This window comes from Alligator sinensis, unplaced genomic scaffold (assembly GCF_000455745.1).
Source record: "Alligator sinensis unplaced genomic scaffold, ASM45574v1 scaffold259_1, whole genome shotgun sequence".
NCBI lineage: Eukaryota > Metazoa > Chordata > Crocodylia > Alligatoridae > Alligator > Alligator sinensis.
The window spans coordinates 748397-766925 of NW_005842430.1; the positions used below are offsets into that span (position 1 = coordinate 748397).

General features: G+C 46.5%; 1 protein-coding gene across 2 annotated transcripts in view; it reads left to right on the plus strand.

Annotated features, from left to right (window-relative positions):
* The window catches only part of LOC112551336 (ADAMTS-like protein 3), a 276557-nt gene that overhangs the window by 256975 nt on the left and 1053 nt on the right, over positions 1–18529 (plus strand). Inside the window, exons 13-15 of one of the 2 annotated variants that reach the window (XM_025211794.1) lie at positions 1368–1572; positions 2281–2428; positions 3952–4040. In XM_025211794.1, the coding sequence (XP_025067579.1) occupies positions 1368–1572; positions 2281–2428; positions 3952–4040 (442 nt within the window). Of the gene's footprint in view, positions 1–1367; positions 1573–2280; positions 2429–3951; positions 4041–18529 lie in introns of those variants that run through there. The other variant, XR_003095629.1, reaches the window with a different exon arrangement.

Genomic DNA, 18529 nt, shown 5'->3' on the forward strand with positions numbered 1-18529 from the left:
GGGAACTCTTTGCAAAGTGCATTTCTGTGCTGCAAAGAAGAAATGCACACTGCAAAGAAAGCTACAAATTGGCGGGAAAATAATTCAGTGGTGCCAAAGCGCACACAAAACAAAATCACACCTTTGGGTTGTGACAAAACTGATTTAGGTCAAACTGGTTTATGAAACGTCTGTCCCAGACCCCTTCCTGGTTCAAGTTAAATCAGAGTCCCCCAGCATTTTACAGCCCTGGGCTGGGCTGTGCTCTGTGCTCCAGAGAGCAGGGCTGCCCCTGTCCCTCTACTCCGTAGCTGGAGCAGTGAGGGCTGGCTCACTGCTCCCCGCTCCCCAGGCAAGCCCCTGCTGGGGTCTGGGGCCAGAGTAGGGGGTAGACACCTGGAAGCTGGAAGAGATAGGGATGAGAAAACCTACAGAGTCTTGCTGCTGTGATTCTGGACTGCACATCCTAGAGACCTCAGGGGCAGCAGGAAGAGGAAGTGAACACACAGCTGGTGCTGGCTACATGCTAGAGAGTTGTGCTTTAGTACCCCCCAGCTTCTGGTTTGAGCCACTGCAGGCATGTACCTGCATTTCCTGAATCAAAAGTGAATGTTTGTTCATTTGCTTATTGGTTCAATCTTTGCAGATTAGATTAACCTGCGATGACTGAATCAGTTCAGCCTCAGGCATTTTGACTTTATACTTAGCTTGTAAGGAAGGGCGACCTGGAAAGCGGTTGGCTGTTTTGTCTGCATGATTCTACAAGTATAGAAAACCACTCCAGTTTTAACCCTGCTTCACCCAGGGTCGCTGTTAAAGTGATTTATGTCATGATTGCACCAGGCTCATGGCAAGGTACTAATTACAACACTCCTGAGCAACAGCTTTCCATCCCATTTTGAAGCCAATGCATATGCTTGCCCCTACTCTCAAATAATAGTCCTGATTCTACTTCCTTATAAAATCAATGATAAATGACATGTGCCCCTGGCATCTGGGGGGGCAAGACGGGTCTGGTGGCAGCAGGAGTGTGGTGGTGGAAGCACGGCGGCAATAAGCATGGAGCTACCGCAGACACCACCGGCGCTGTCGGGAGCAGGGAGGTGTGGCAACCACCTGCAGGCGCTGCCGGCGGTGTCGGCAGTGGCCAGCAGCAATCGCAGACTGCCCACAGGTGCCACCGACAGTGTTGGCAGTGCCTTTTTGTAGGCGGTGCACTGCCACACTTAGGGGGTGCACATGCACCCCCTATCCATCGCCCCTGAAGTCAACAACAAAATACCCATTGACTTCAGTGACCATAAGCTTGGGGCCAGTATTTTGGTACACTTAATAGATTCCAAAAGAATAAAAAGTGACCTTATTTTTCATGTACTTGTTTATTGTAGGTGGGAACATAATCCTTGGACTGCATGTTCTGTTTCCTGTGGAGGTGGAATTCAGAGGAGAAGCTTTGTTTGTGTGGAAGAGACCATACATGGAGAAATATTGCAGGTTGAGGAATGGAAATGCATGTATGCCCCCAAACCTAAGGTCATTCAAACATGCAACCTATTTGATTGCCCCAAGTGGGTAGCTATGGAATGGTCTCAGGTAAGTTGAAAAGTAACTTGGACCTATTTTTAAGGCATCTTCTAATTTTGTAAAACCATACATATAATCACAAACTCAGTTACCAGAAAAAAAAATCAGAGACACATTTGTAACCATGAAATTAGATATAGTAAAATGAATGGTTGGTTATTTGCACTTGCAGAGTTTCCCTAAATTTTTATATGGATAAAAAATTAGAACCAGAGCTGACACTCTTGAAAATTAGGTTTTTTGTCTCCTGCTTCTTGATAGATGTAATCCTTCACTGCAGTTAATAAACCAAAGCATGGTTGTCTTGGGACTGAGGGATATCTGTAAGTTTGATTTTCCAGCCTTCCTTTTACTTTTTATTATAATAACAGGAATACAGAGCCAATTTATCTTGGCTCTAGTTATCTGATATGGTCATATAGCTCAATACTTTTATGTTTCATTAATTTATCCAAGTGAAATTACTGAAGTACTGTGAGAGGAACAATTTTCATGGTGTTTCTGACCCCACCTTAAAACTAAAATTATGAAACAATGTGAGAGGGTCTATTATATCTAGATTTCCAATTCCATCTCAGATTGTAGTCATGTAGATAAGCCTTGTAGAATCCAGGGTGGCTTCCTTTCCCCCTAGTCTTTGATGTTGGTGCATCATTCACCTTTATTAGTAATATCTCATTTGCTTACATAGTGAGATAGTTGTATTGTCTCTCTTAGTGCACAGTGACATGTGGCCAAGGGTTACGTTACCGAGTAGTATTGTGTATTGACCATCGTGGACAGCACGTCGGCGGCTGTAATCCACAACTTAAACTGCACATAAAAGAAGAGTGTATTGTGCCAATACCGTGTTACAAGCCAAGAGGTAACTGGAATTTTGTCAGAGTCTGTTATTGTTTTACATTTTTGTTAACGGAATTAAAAAGTCCCTGGTAGCCTCTTCCAGAAATGCCAGAAGCTGGAATTTACTAGGACTCATTCCAATCTTGTCAAAAGGAAATGCTGTAGTTATTAGTGCTAAGAAAGGTGTCCTGCTGATATTTCTTGGTGATAACATGGATACAGAATAATGAAAATAACAACCTAATTAAATTAAAATATGTAATTTAGTTAAACTGGAAAATCTAGAAGCAATACGTTAAGAGCTGGGGGAATTTTTCAACAACCAATAATATATTTTGAGAGCTTGTGGTATGTATAACCAGGGCCCTTCTTTTCTTGTTTCCTCAGGAATTGCAATGAAATTCTCAATTCACCACAGAAATTCCTGAATAGCAGCCATACTGATTTCCTTCCCTTCTCTCTTTTCACTTTTTGTTTTTTAAAAAATACCCTTAATGACATGGGTTCCAAAATGTATTTTTAAAAGAATGAATGGAGGGATAGACTATAGATGAATGGAAGAAAAAAGGAAAAGAGCAAAAGGAAAGAGATTAAAAGCTTTACCTCCTATTCTATTCTTGTCTCATCATTATTAGAAATAGGTATTCTTCTCTGTCCCTCTGAAACTTGCAGCTGGAGATGCTCATTGCCTTGTCATTTGAACGGTTTTACTGGGAGTATTCACAGCTCATCATTATCATTTGAACAGTAAAAATGAAAGTCAGATGTAGATAAATGCTATTGAAATCCAATGAGTTGCTTAAAGGATGTTTTGAAGTTTCAGGAAGTTCCTGAGACATATCGCCATCCAGAATGAAATGCCACAGAATCTCTGGAACCTAGAGCAGATGTTGGCCCTGATATATTCTGGAATTTTAGGAGATCTACATAGAATAGGAGGGGTAGATTCTCAGCTGGCGTAAACCATCAAAGCTTCGTTAATATAAGTGGAGCTATGCTGCTGACAATCTGGCTCAAGGAAAAGAACTCTCTACAACGGTACTGTATGTCTACACAGAACAAGAGGAGCTTAGATACACTTCTTTGCAATTTGATTGTTTTAAGTAAATTGAAAGGAGTGGATAGATAAGGTACTCAGTAAATAGTGTGTTTGACAACCAGCTCTTTAGTTCAAATCCATCTTATATGCACAATAAAACGAACACATTTATTAGGATGGTGAACCTTTTCACTCCTCTTCAAGCCCTTTACGGGGAGTTGGTAATATCAGCCCATTACCTCAGAAGGTGGGTATCTTGAAGGCCCAAAACTGTATATGGTAGTCCAGGTGAGGCTTCATCAGTGCTAAACAGAGTGGAGAATCAATCACTTCTTCTGATTTTCAAGTGACACTGCTATTGATACAACCCAGAGACAAAATAAAACATTGCCAAGATTGCCCTTGGCGTAGTTTGCACACCACTTGATGAGAGACCTCTACTCATCGTATGATGTTTTAAATTTTCATAAGTTTGATGGAATTAATTATATATTTTTCCCTACCAGAAAAAAATCCTGTAGAGGCTAAACTACCATGGTTAAAACAAGCACAAGAAATGGAGGAGACCAGAACCATATCAGAAGAGCCAACGTAAGTTCTTTATCTCTTGGGTGGAAAAAAATGGCTTGAAAGGCTTATTGTCTTTCAAATTTTTCTAGTATTTGACCCTCTTACCTTGGTTTTGGACAGTTATTCCTGGTCTTACACCTCAACAGCCCAGATGTGTCCTGAGTCATATAGCATATGTGGACTGGGCCAGTGGCTCTGTTAATACATTCATATCAATGGAGCCGTGCCAAAGGGCTTTAATTAAGCCTTAAGACAGCTATTGTGGGAGAATCCTCAGCTGATGTAAAGCAAATGTAGTCCATTTTCTGCCACTACTTCTCTTTCTCTCTGTGATGTAGAGGAGCATTTTCAGGGGAAGATTAAGGGCTAGAGTGCGCAGAGAAAGAGAAAAATGCACATCTCTGCGCACGTACAAGCACCCACCCCCCCCAAATATATTGATCGATCGATCTATATCCCACACCATCCTAAAAAATTTGGGAGAATTGTTTTAAAGTAACTCAAAAGATGTTATCCAGATTGTGCTCCTTATATCCTCTCTCCTATTGGGAGTTCATATCTCTGATTAAAAAACCCCCAGCATCCGCAGAATAACTTCTACATAGAGTGTTAGTGGGCACTGCTTAACTATTTTCTATATACCATATATAATAAGTGTGTAAGAGAGAGAAAGAGAGCTTGCATATTTAAATCTCATATATTAACTCTTCAAGGTTTCATAGATTTCATAGACATTAGGGTTGGAAGGGACCTCGGAAGATCATAGAGTCCAGCCCCCTGCCCCAGGGGCAGGAAGTCAGGAGGGATCATAGGAACCCAGCCGGATAAACATCCAACTTTCTCTCGAAGGCATTCAAAGTAGGTGCTTGAACCACCTCCCGTGGCAGGCTGTTCCAGACCTTGGGGGCTTGGACAGTAAAGAAGTTCTTTCTTATGTCCAGCCTGAAACGGTCTTGGAGGAGTTTGTGACCATTCGACCTTGTCATCCCTTGAGGTACTCTGGTGAACAGACATTCCCCAAGATCCTGGTGAACACCCCTTATAAACTTATAGGCAGCCATCAGATCACTCCTGAGCCTGCACTTTTCCAGGCTGAAGAGTCCCATACCTCTCAGCCTCTCATCATAAGGTCTGTTTTCCTGACCTCTGATCATGCGTGTGGCTCTTCTCTGGATTCTTTCAAGCTTCTCCACATCCTTTTTGAATTGTGGAGCCCATAACTGGACGCAGTACTCCAGCTGTGGCCTCACCAAGGCCAAGTACAAGGGGAGAATAACGTCCTGGGATTTGCTTGAGAAGCATCTATGGATGCAAGCCAGCTTTTTGCTCGCTTTAGTAGCAGCAGCATGACATCAAAGGCTCATATTCATCTTGTGGTCAATCATGCCCCCAAGTCCCTTTCATCCGTAGTGCTAGACAGCATAGCACTGCCAAACCTATAAGCATGCTGCAGGTTTTTCTTTCCAAGGTGGAGAACCTTGCATTTTTCGGTGTTAAACACCATTGGGTTCTTGTCCACCCATTTTTTTGAGCCTATCAAGGTCAGCCTGGATCTCCCTCCTGTCCTCAGGTGTGGATGCTTTACCCCAAAGTTTGGTGTCATCAGCAAACTTGGCCAGTCTGGTTCTGACTCCGGTGTCCACATCATTAATGAAGAAGTTGAATAATATAGGTCCAAGGACAGAGCCTTGAGGGACCCCACTGGTCACAGCACACCATGACGATTGACTTCCATCAACCACTACCCTCTGGGCCCGACCACGGAGCCAATTCCCCAGCCAGTGGATCATGGTGAGATCGAGGCTGCAGTTAGCCAGTTTCTCCAAGAGGCGATCATGGGATACCAGATCGAAGGCTTTTTTAAAGTCAAGACATACAACATCAATCTCCTCTCCCTTGTCCAGGTGATAGGTCACCTGGTCGTAAAAGGAAACGAGATTGGTCAAGCAAGACCTACTGCAACAAACCCGTGCTGGCTATCCCTCAGGATGTTGGCGTCGGCCAGTCCATTAAGGATGGCCTCTTTAATAAACTTTTCTAAGACCTTCCCCAGGATAGAAGTCAGGCTAATGGGCCTGTAGTTTGCTGGATCTACTTTCCTCCCTTTCTTGAAGATAGGCACCACATTGGCCTCCTTCCAGTCTTCGGGCACTACATGTCAGGGCCGGCTGACTTGAAGGTGTCCAGCCTCTCAAGGTGTTCCTTCACGAGGTCAGCATTGATGGAGGGCAAGGAATCTCCCTCACCCAGGCCTCCCTATCCTGTAATGGGCAGGGGCGTCCCATGGGGCTGGTGAAAGACTGACACAAAGTACCCATTTAGCAAGTTGGCTTTTTCCTGGGCATTGGCTGTCAGCTGTCCCATCTGGTTTAGCAGGGGTCCAATGTTGCCCTTGCTTTTCCTCCAGCTCCCCACATATCTAAAAAAGGATTTTTTATTGTCCTTGATAGATGTAGCCAGTTGGAGTTCCGTCGCAGGCTTGGCTTTCCTGGTTCACTCTCTGCAGGTCCGGACCAGCACAGAGTATTCCTCCTTGGTGGTGGATCCAGTCCTCTATCCTTTGTAGGTCTTTCTTTTTAGGCGCAGGAGATCCGCTAGTTCCCTGCAGAGCCAAGAGGTCTGCTGTGCTCTTTTTCTGCCTTTCCTCCGAGACGGAATAGACTTTGCTTGCACATCCAGGATTGCTCCCTTGAACTCCCCTCCCCTTTGGGTCATAGTCCATTAGGGCCTCACCGACAAGCCTCCTGAGCTTTTCAGAGTCAGCTTTCCTGAAGTCGAGGACTTCTGTATTGCTGACTGACTTGCCAGCTTTACAGTGGATGGTGAAGGTGATAAGCTCGTGGTCACTGTCACCCAGCTTCCCTTCAATTGTTAGGTTGCTGATTAGGTTGTCCCCAGTTGCCAGTACCAGGTCGAGCAGTGCTTTACCTCTTGTTGGCCCATAGACTTCTTGTGCCAGATAGAGCTCATCCACTCATGTGAAGAAGCTTTGCGACCATTCGGATTTGGCTGAGCTCTCTTCCCACGAGATGTCTGGGTAGTTGAAGTCTCCCATGACAACCATGGACCGGGAGCTTGCGGCCTCAGCCAATTCCTTGGTGAACTCCTGGTCAAGCTCTTGATTCTGGGTGGGAGGTCTGTAGTAGACTCCTACCATTGTGTCCCCTGTGCCATGTTCCCCACGGATTTTAACCCAGAGGGTCTCCAGTCATCTACCCTGGGTGCCAATGTCGGCTTGCAGGGATGCTTAGCTCTCCTTAACATAGAGAGCTACACCCCCGCCCCTTTTATCCACTCAATCTCTTCAGTAAAGGGTATGGCCATCTATACCCATGGTCCAATCATGGGCAGAGTCCCACCAGGTCTCTGTTATCCCTATGACATCGTAATTATTTGTGTTAAGCAGGAGGACAAGTTCCTCCTGTTTATTCCCCAAGCTACTGGCATTTGTGTACAGGAACACAAGTGTCCCCTTTGGGGCCCTTGCCTTGCCTACAGATTGTTCCAGGGCTGGGGCAGGGGTGGGCTCCCTGAAGTGCCTTGGCCTGCTGGCTTTGCAAGGGTTGCTTCGTGGGCCAGCAGTGGCGGTAGTCCCCGGCCCCCGGCCCCCGGCAGGCTTAGTTTAAAGCCCAGTGGAGCAGGTCAGCCAGTCTGGCTGAGAAGAGCCTCCTCCCCAGCGGAGAGACGTGGAGGCCATCCTTTCCCAGCAGCTCACTGCCTCTCTCACCAAAGAGCTGACTGTGGTCATGGAAGCCGAAGCCTTCCTGATGACACCAGCGCCACAGTATTTGGTTCACTACCTCAATCCTCCTCTCCCTCCTCAGCCCATAGCCCAAAACCACGAGGATCGAGCAAAACACCACCTGCACCCCCAACCCCTTAAGCCCCGCTCCCAAATCCTTGTAGCACTTCATGACCTGGCTGGGAGCACTCAGAGCTGTGTCATTTGTGCCCACTTGGATAAGAAGCATAGGGTAGTGGTCAGTGGGCTGGAGGAGTTCAGGGATCCTCTCCGCAATGTCTTGGATACGGGCTCCTGGGGAGCAGCAGACTTCCTGGGCTAAGGGGTCAGGGTGGCAGATTATGCTTGTCATGAGAGACTCCATCCCCCTCAGGATGGAGTCTCTCATGACAAACATTTCGCGTTTTGTCTTAGGGAGAGCAGGGGCAGTAGCTACAGTTGAGCCTGTGTTGTCTGCAGGAGCTGGCAGCTTGGCAGGCTCTGCTGGGGCTGCAAGAGGTTCATACCTGTTGCAAAGCTCCAGTGGGGCAGGGACCTTGGTGTGGTGGGCCTTGGGGCCCTTGCCCACCTTGGTTCATCCCTTTGGCTGGACAGAATGGGAAGTCCTCAAGTCCTCCCTTGTCCTGGAAGGAGACTTTGGTCTACCCACTGCCTCCAGGGGGTGAAGGGCCTGGCAGTAGGAGTCTATCTCCCGCTCACCATCCATGATGGTACGCAGTCTCTGGACTGTGGCCTGGAGCTCCTCAAGCCAACGCGCCAAAGACCCCAAAAAGGAGCAAACCTCACAAGGGGAGGTGGTCATGCTCCCAGACCCCAGAGCCTGAAAAAGTGCCAGGCAGCCCCCGCAGCCAAGAGCCAGGGGCTCTGTCTGCATGGAGCCCAGACCCATGGGCTCTGTCTGGGTGGAGGCCTCTGAGGCACCAGAGTGGGGGGGCTGCAGACCCCGAGGGGACCCTCGGGTTGTGATGTGTGCCCTTCTGCATGGTGCCGCTGGGAGGCTGGCTGTGGCTGGGACTGCCTTCCCTAGGGCACACAGGCAGGGCCTCGGGCCCTCCCGTTCACCCTCCTGCCCAAGCTCTGCAGTAACTCATGCGCCGGGCAGACCAGTGTGCCTGTTTGTGCGGCCTGTTTGTGAGGCTCCAGTCGCATGGCTCCCTGGGGGGCTGGGCGAAGTAGGAGCCGGGGCGGGGTGAGACCCTCCTCAGCCCCACTCAGCCACCTCCTCTCCACTGCCTGGGGGTTAACCCCCTCCCAGCACGGGCTCTGCTTACCTCCAGCTGTGCTGGGGGTCAGCAGGGTGCTCCACAGCTGCTGGGGGTCACTGGCGGCTTCGGGGAGTGGGGGCGCAGTTGTCTTGCACTGGTGCATCTCTCACCACTCTTGGAGCCCAACTGGGATTTTTTTTGCTTTGGCAGGCCCTTTTAAACTGCGTGCATGTGCAGTGGGCCTGCCGTCGGAACTACACTGCTCCTGGGCTGGGGGGATCCTACCCAGGATTTAGGGGACCCTGCCCCACCAGAGAGGGACCGGTAGGTACCCTCTCCCCTTCACCTACTCTCTCCCTGTGGGGCTGAGTCAAGTAGGAGCCGGGGCGGGGTGAGACCCTCCTCAGCCCCACTCAGCCACCTCCTCTCCACTGCCTGGGGGTTAACCCCCTCCCAGCACGGGCTCTGCTTACCTCCAGCTGTGCTTCGGCGGGGTGGTCTGCAGCTGCTGGGGGTCACTGGAGGGGCTTCAGGGAGCGGGGGCACACCAGGCTTGCACCAGCGCGTCTCTCGCTGCTCCCGGAGCCTGATTGCCACTCCTGCAACCTGGAGGTTGTTACATGGGTTTCTTTACGGTTACCATATGTCTTCCTTTTGGGTCTTCCCATCTCTGTGCAGGCAGTTTTTTAAAATTTCAACAAATGTCTGGGATTTTGTTCTGCTCAGCATTGAAGTTTTTCCCAGCACTTTGTGGCTTGCCCTTTCAAGGAGCTGTTTGGTGCTGGTGGAGCAGAGGCAGGGTGATTGAAGGCAGAGGGCATCATGTGTATTTGTGCATGTACGTGCACGTGGCCAGCATGCAGCCAGGTAGGGTGGTGGGAGCATCCCTGGCAGCTAGATGCAGGTAAGTCTGTGGCTGCAGCGACTGGAGGGCAAGGGCTTGGGGAGTGACTGGAGACTGTGGGCAGGAGGGGAGGGCATGTGTGTGTGGCAGGGGTGTGTGGAGGGGATGGATGTGTGAGCGGGGTAGGTACCTGCTGGCACTGGGGGAACCTGTCTAGGTGCTGGGGTTGCAGCAGGGTGGGAGAGGCAGGGGGGCTCCTGCCCTTTCAGTGAGGGAAGGGAGCAGGGAGGTCCCTACAGGGGCAGCAGGGAGCTGCGTGGCTAAGCCAGTGACTCCTGTGCTCTCAGGTCTGGGACAGCTGGGAGAGCTGCAGGGCTGGGGGGGGGAGCAAAGGGCTGGAGATCAGGAGTGGGGGGCACTGGCAGGGCTGGGAGAAGTAGGGGGCTGCAGGTTGGGAGTGAGGGGAAGCAGCAGGGATGGGGGCGGCAGGTTGGGAGCAAGGGGCACAGGCAGTGCGAGGGGGCTGCAGGTCAGGAGTGAGGGGTAGCAGCAGGGACAAGGGTGGTGGGTTGGGAGTGAGGGGCACCAGCTTTGTCTGGGGGACAGGGTACCATGGGTCAGGAGGGAGGAGCAGCAGCAGGGCGGTGGGGAGGGTGCTATGGCTTGGGGATGAGAGGCAGAGGCAGGGCATGGGCATATCACTGCTCCCCCCACAATCATATTCCTTCCTCTCCCTCCACCCCCCTCCAACAAGTGTCCTCTTTTTTGGTTGCCCTAGTTTCCTAGATGTGTCACAGTAGGTTGTTTGTCTAGTTTCTGCTCTGATTTACAGTAATGTGCAACTGAAGAGACTCTTATGAGCTCAATGGAGTTATTCCAAATTCACTCCATTGTACCTTTCAGTTGGCTTTTTATTTTTCTTCATCTGTCTAGTTATGAGCAATAAAGCACTTCACACCTTCACCACAGAGATAAAATTTCTTGCCAAGCAGGTGTTCCTTGCACAATTTTGCTGGCTGTCCTTATAAACTTTTCACTGACTAGCACCTGTGGTCAAGTGTCAGTCTACTTACAAATGGCTTTCTTGACCTCTAAATTAGTATCCCTGAATGTAAGCAGGATAGGAGAGATGATGTCTCAGTGTGAAATATTATTGTTGAGAATAATGCCAGTTGAATAAGCCTGTTGAGTGTCTGCCTTTGTAAATGAAAGGATGTGAAATCCATCTCTAAAGAAGATTCAGCCTGAATTTAGAATGAAATATTTTTGGCCATAGGAAATCAACTGTGGTGTGTGTTCCAGTGGAAAAGACAGCTAATTTACTCTGTAGGTCCTTGGGTATCTTCCAGTGGCATCCCAACAGAACAAATAAAAGATAAGCTAAGGGGAAAAAGGCATCCCAGTCTGAGTGTTTGCATAGATGAACATTAGTTGGGGTCGTTTTTATCCTCAGCTGACAAATAAACCAGATACTTGTAACCACCTTAAAATGGCTGATCTACTACCCTGATCCTGTATCTTTCAAGTCCCACTGAGTGTGAAGGTAACCACATATTTGGCTGGGGATTCATTGCATGTCCTGTCAAAATTCCTGTTTCCTGCATTTGCTTCTCCTCCCCGAGGTATTTTTGTTCCCACCCTGGAGACCTAAGTCTCACTGCTTTTTAGTCATGACTTTACTGTTTTTGAACCACGAACATTTTCAGCCAATTCTAAAAGGCTCCTCCAGGCATGTACCATGGTCCTTCACGTCCACCATCCTTTTTCCCCAGCTATCATACTTTGGGCAATTTGTTATTCCCTACAACCAAGTGTACTGCTTCAACACGTGTACTGTTCATCTCCTGCCATTACCCCAAGACTGAGCCTGCTCTTACCTTATCTTCTGAGGAGGCTGGCTGGTAAGAACAGGAGCAACAGTCTCAAGTTGCAGCAAGAGAATTTGAGGATAGATCAGGAGCGGGCAATTGTTTCAGGCGGAGGGTTGCTTACCGAGTTTTGGCAAGCTGTCAAGGGCCACATGGGGAGCACTGCCCCTTGACAGGTGCCCCGCCCTCTGGTCGCCATCTTGGGACCAGAAGTCCCTCCCTCTAACCCCCACCCTTTGCCACCAGAAGTCCTCCCCTTGCTCCCAGAAATACTCCTTTCAGTAAGGGGTTTTGCCAGCTCAAAACCAGAAAAATACCAAATTTTATTCTAAAAAATGAACATGTACAACATTCATTAATTTGATTTCAAAAAATATTTTTTTCCTGATTTACATGTGTTTGTGTAGTGTACACAGAGGTGATTGCACAACAGCTTAAAATGAAGTTTTACTTTTGTATAGTGTGGGGGGTATGGGAGTGGGTATAGTTTTGTGGGGGGCTGTGTGGGTATGTGGGGGAGGGTGGATAGGTATGGGGTGAGGAAGCATGTGGGTGTGTGTGTGGATATGTGGGGTGTGGGTGGGTATGAAGCTTGTAGACGGCTGTGTGGGGAGGGAGGGTGGCTGGGGTGTGCGTATGCGGGTCTGCATGTATGGCAGTGCAAGGGGGGATGTAGGTGCATGTGAATAGTGGGGAGTGCTTGTGGGACTCACCCTATGAACACACACTCTCTCTCTCTCCTTCCCTCATTGCTCTCTCTTTCTCTTTCCCCATCCCTCATTGCACGAACACACACAAATGCACAGAAACAGACACAGACACACATTGTCTCTCCCTCCCTCACTGCAGACAGATGCACACACAGTGTGTGCCTGTCTCACTATACTTGCACACACCCGTCCCCCTCCTGATCCTGGCCCCAGGGTACTGGCATGGCCCCTGAGGTCAGACAATGCAGCTGGGGGCCACATGGCGCTGGAGCAGCTGGCTGCATGCAGGGAAAACTGCAGCAGGTAGAGATTTCCGGTTTGGGTTGGTGGGAGGGGTTTGGAGAAGCGGGGCCGAGCTGACCCTGCTGGTGAGTCTTCCTGGCTTCCCCTGGGTCCTGTTGCTCCTGGCTCCTGTCATCTTTGACAGGCAGTGAGGAGCAGATAAATATTAATCTTTTAAATTTTTTAGGTGCCCTGTGGGCCAGACAGAATGGCCTGGTGGGCCGAATCGGTCTCATGGGCTGTATTTGGCTCACCCCTGAGTTATATATTAGGAAGAATTTTCTCACTAGGAGGCCAGTAAAACACTAGAACAGGTTACCCAGAGAGGTTGTGGACTCTCCATCCTTGGAGGTTTTTAAGACTTGGCTAGACAAAGCTTTGGCTGGGATGATCTAGTTGGGGTTGGTCCTGCTTTGAGCAGGGGTTGGACTAGATGACCTCCTGAGGTCCCTTCCAGCCCTAATTTTCTATGATTCTGTGATTCTAAGGAGAACTCAAGCAATAACTATGAAATTAATATAAAATGACATAAAAATAAAAATGTAGTAAACCAGTTCCCATCTGACTTCTTTGTTTGAATGAAAGGACCATCTGTAGTACTACTTTGTAACAGTAGAATAAGAGTTCAAACTGTTTTCAGTCTTTACTCTTATTCAGACTCCATTATCCAGCAAAATGGGATGGCTGCCTTCCTTTTTTTTCTAAGCTTGCCCTGTTGTCACACAGACAGTACTTTGCAATTGGAACAATTTGTCACAGCTCCTTTTGAATCTTGTATTCAATCTGACCTTGTTTCTTCCAGCGGAGTAAGCTTTTGTAGATCAGAGCATAGGGTCTAAAGAGAAACTGTAACACAAGGTTGTTACATCCCCCAGTGAGAGCTGCAACAGTAATTCCCTCCTGCTTTGGCATCTGTTTAACTTTGCTTGTGTCATTTACACACCTCACAGTATGACAACTTCGAGCCTATCTCTGGGCAGCATGGGGCTTACGGTTTTCTTGGTATGCTGCCATCACTTGATTTTATTTATTCTCTTGTCATCCAAACTAAAATCTCAACATGAAATCTCAGCTCCTACTTCATCCTTTTATTACAACTATCTTTTGTGCCTTTGGGTGATATTTTAGTTGATAATGAATAAGGGAATAAATGCAGCTACGTTTCAAAAGCCACAAATGAAGGATATGCCAAACCAGCTTGTGGAAGACAAATACCTCTGCCGCTGTGGTATACCACGGCTGGTGTCCTGCATTTACATAGAGGGGGAATGTTCAAAAGCTTTTTTTATTAGCAAAATAAAAAAATGACTGCTTGTAAAGTAAGGCCAAGAAAAATGTAGGTTCAACCTTTTAAGTTTTTAGTTATGGAATGTGATGACAGTTGATACCCATCATTATTTTAAATGTTCTCCCGTGAGCCTTCTTAGTTACAGTAGGCTTCACAATGAGGCTTCCGCAAGGTTTTGCATCCTTTTCTTTTAATACTAAGTTAAAGAAATAGACACCTCCACTGACTTCTCTTTTAATGACATGGAGGATAAATTTAGAATGTTTGCTAACACTGGTATGTTTTCTCAACAAAATGAGCACAAAAATAATTGTTCACTAGGTTTGTATAGAGTTTAACTTACTAAATCTAAAATGAGTTGAGATATTGTAGGTTTCTATTCATTGCATTTCTGAGAAATTTTGACAGAAATGCCACCAGTTCTTTTATTTAAATGTGCATATCACGGTTGCTTTTTCAGCCACTCCACAAAAAGTTGTTCAAATATTTTGCTCGATATGTTACCATTGAGGTCAGTAAAATCTCTGGTTATGGATCTCATTCTGTTGGAAACTAATGAGGTGGTTCAGTGATGGGCAATTTGCCAGTGCTTTGGATCTTCTACCCAGAAAAGCAGCCAAAAGTATAGATGCTTCTGCAAACTGTATCCAGGCTCCTTGGATCTGTAGAGCTGGATGGGAAATATCACATGAAAAGCTTTTCTTGCAGAATTTTTGCATTTCCTATCTTAACCCAAACCAGGAACTGCAGGCATGGGAAGAAATAATAAAAATAAAAGAAGCCAAGGCTGAGTTAAGTTAAGGTTTGAATCAACTGTTACTTGAACCTATTTGCTTACCAATAATTTAGGTCATTACTTCACTGTCTAAGCCATCCTGATATGTCCTTAATGAACACACCTCTTTCCTCTTATTATTATTGGGCTCATGGTGGCATGACCTCCACTGCCTTAAAGCTTGTGTGGCCATTTATATGCATGCAAAGCATGCCAAATCATAAGAATAGGATTTTACTCAACCTTTTTACAGGTGTAAATGTCTACATATGGGGGTAAGCAGTAGAGAATTGGACTCAATTGTGTTTTACAAAAGCATCTCTTTTTTTTTTCTGTCTGTCTTTTCTGTTTATGCATTCAAGAAAAAACTCTAGGGGCGTAAAATAAAAACTGCAGTGTCATCCATGAGTTTCATCAAAGACCTTAGGAAACTTTCAAAATTATCATAATCTTAACCATTCAACTATAAAATGTTGGATGACTTACAAAACATCATAACTCAAAAGCTGCTCTGTTGCTTGATCCTGATTTTATATCAGTCTGAGCCTGCTCCCAGTCTAGTCAAAGCAAAATTTTCATTGACTTCAGGGAAGTCATATTGGTCCATTATGTTGCCAAGTGTGCACTACACATGCCACACAATGGAAAAAATAGCATCTCTTTTTACTATCTCCATCAAACACTGAATGCAAAATAAATTATTAAAATTCCTGCCTGTGGCTATGGGTTTTCCCAATTAATATAAAATCAGCATCTGGCCCAAATTCAGGATTTAGACTGTATGTTTTCCTGCCTCCAAAACAATGCATACTTCCCAGTCAGCTCCCTGCTCTCATTTTTTTAGTAGCAGTCTCCATTGGCTTCCATTTAGCTTTACCTCTTTCATCCACAGTCTGACTTAGATGAGGTCATCCACTTCCATATTCTAGCACAGTTCTAAAGAACTGTACAGTTGTGTGATTGGTTTAGCAAGTGATAAGGCAGAAGTTTAAAAATCTATGTTTCAATTTTTTTTTAATTCTTGCACTTCACTATGAAATACCAGACATTAATATTCAACAGGAAAACCTCAATTACCATGCAGACTTTCTAGAATTGAAAAAAAAGTTTAGAATTTCTGAGTTTCTTTATAAATAAATTGCTGAATGAATAAATTATAGTGGCTCACCTTTCCTTTCAAATAGTGAAGGAAGTTTTCATAAGAGTGCATCATACTTCGTTTTTGGTGCTTTAATGAAATTAGTGTGTACTAAATGAACTCTTGTCATGGTGCTGTTGTCACTCTTGTACCTAATCACTGTTTTCTCTCAGACTGTAAACTGTTAGGATTGGTTAGAGTATTAAAGAATGTGTCTTAATTGTAAATGTCTATTAACTTTTTTTCCCCCAAATTAGATACATTGGTAAAAATGCAAGTTGACATAGTTTACCCAGACACAGCTCTTTTTTAAAGAGAAAGTCAAATTTTGTTGTGTACTATGGCCCTGATCCAACAAAGCACTTAAGCACGTGTTTAAATTTAAGAAAGTTATAGTCCCATTGACTTTAAAGGACTGCTAATGGGCTTAAAGTTAAGCACACACTTAATTGTGTTTCTGTGTCAGGGTCATTTTTGGCATGAGTGCCTATGTAAATTTATACAGCTCCCTTCGGAAGGATTATAAAAACCTTGTGCTTTGGGGTTTCAGCCAGCCTCTAACTACTGCAGTTAGAAGGAAACTTTCCTAGGTAGCAGTTTTTCCCACTTCTGCTCCCTGCAAGATTCATTACTCTGAAGCAACTGGTACTGGCAACTGTCAGAGATGAGCTTTTGAACTAGAAGGACCTGTAGGCTGTCCCAGTGTGGCAATTCCTTTGCTTCCTAATACTGTAGAGTACAAGCACCTGTATTTTATTTTTGTGAGCAGCCTGCCAGTGGATAAGATGCTGTTAGCGCACTTGGACTGTTGTGTGAGGTGCTGAACACTTCTGGTTTCTTTTGATTTCAGTGGGAGTTGAGGGTGCTCAGCACTTTACAGGAACCAGTCAGCAATTAACAGGATCAAGCCAAAGTTTGGGAAGCTCTGCTTAAGTAAACCGCAAACATTAACAAACTTCGTAATCGCTGGGCTCCCTCTACACTTCATAGGTATTATACAATTAACTGGTTAATTGCACAATTACCTTGAGACCAGCTACATGTGCAAAGCATCTATCACACCATAAAAAGCTGTAACCAGCTATAAAGTTAGACCTCAAAAATGTGTACTAACTTTATAGCTGGTTGCTATCACGCTTTAATGTGCATGTGTTGCAGGGTCTCCCCCACAGCTGGGATTCCTGTCAGCTTGACTGGGCTCCCAGCCACAGGGGTGCACCAGGCCCACTCAGGACTGGGAGTCCCACAACTGAGGGGACTCTCAACCCCAGCAGCCATGGATTCTGGGTCCCTGGCAGCACCCTGTGGCGATCTTCCAGCCTTGGGGGTGCATGAAACTCCCAGGGCTTAGAGACTATAGCTGCTGTGATCTCCTTGTCTTGAGGAGTTTTGTGTACCCTGGGAGCTGGGAGAATGCCGTGGGGGTGTGTTGGGGGGTGCCACGGGGCCCTATGCCATGGGGGGTATTGGGGGTGCATCTTTGCAGCTAGGAGCCCCTCAGGTGAGGAGGCTCCCAGCTGTGGGAGCTTGCTTCTTGCCAGTTAGGGGGAGCCCAGGATCAGACTCTGCTGCACCAGCAATAAGGTGTGATGGGATCTAACATGCAATCCCACAATTGTGCCTCCTGCCATGCACATGTGACATGGTGGGAGGTACAAATGTGTGCACAGCGCAGTAGATCCCATCATACTTTTACCTGTCCATGTAGAGGGGCCCCTAGATACCAGTACCTTTTTGGGGCAGTTGGGGTAGTGCAGCAGCAGCTTCCTGAGTGGTGATCAGCTCCCTCCTAACACTGATTAGCAGGTGCTCTTTGGAGGAAGAGGAAGCCTACTATTCCATCTCTTCCACAATAAATGCTCTTCAAGGAATAGCCAGAGAATCTCATGGGAGTATCTAAATGAATAATAAGTCGTATACTGTTCAGTTCTCCTTCCCTTTCCTGTCTTGGTCTGCACTGGCAGAAAGTAGTTGGCTTGACACAGTAATCTGTCTTCAGGATCCATCACAATGTGTTGATATTTTCTAGGTTTAGAGTAAACACAATTTAAAACATTGGTCTTGTCCCAACCTTCTGTAACTAGCTGTTTATAAATTATTATAAATATGTCTCTCTGCAGTAAACAAGTTTCTTTTATGAAAGAAGGGGAGGAAAAACTTTTGAAACATATAGATGTCTAACTTGGATCCTACTAAATTAAGCATCCCTTTTTACACAGATCTTTAGGAAGGAACAAAGAGTAGTTTTTATTTCCCTATCTCCTACAGATCAGCTCCATTTAGGAAGATTTAAAAGGAAATCAGTATATTTTCTTTCTCCAACTGCTTCAGACCATATAATATTCTACATTTACCTTGTCCAATGTATCTCACACCAACATAAGGTGAATTCATTTGTTGAACTCAGCCTGCTTGCAGTGGTCTACTTTTGAATATTGTTATCTGGCCCTAAGAGTAATAGAAGGTTATGAACAGGGCCGTCCCTGGGGTGAATTAGGGTGACCACCCCAGGCCTCACACTTTGGGGGGCCCTGCGGGCATTGCGTACAGGCCTCGCCACAGCCGCTATGTGCTGCCGCTGCTGAGCACCGCCAGCTCTGCCACTGCCGAGTGCTGCCGGCTCCGGGTGCTTGCCACCTTCTCCCTCCCCGCTTCCTCCTCC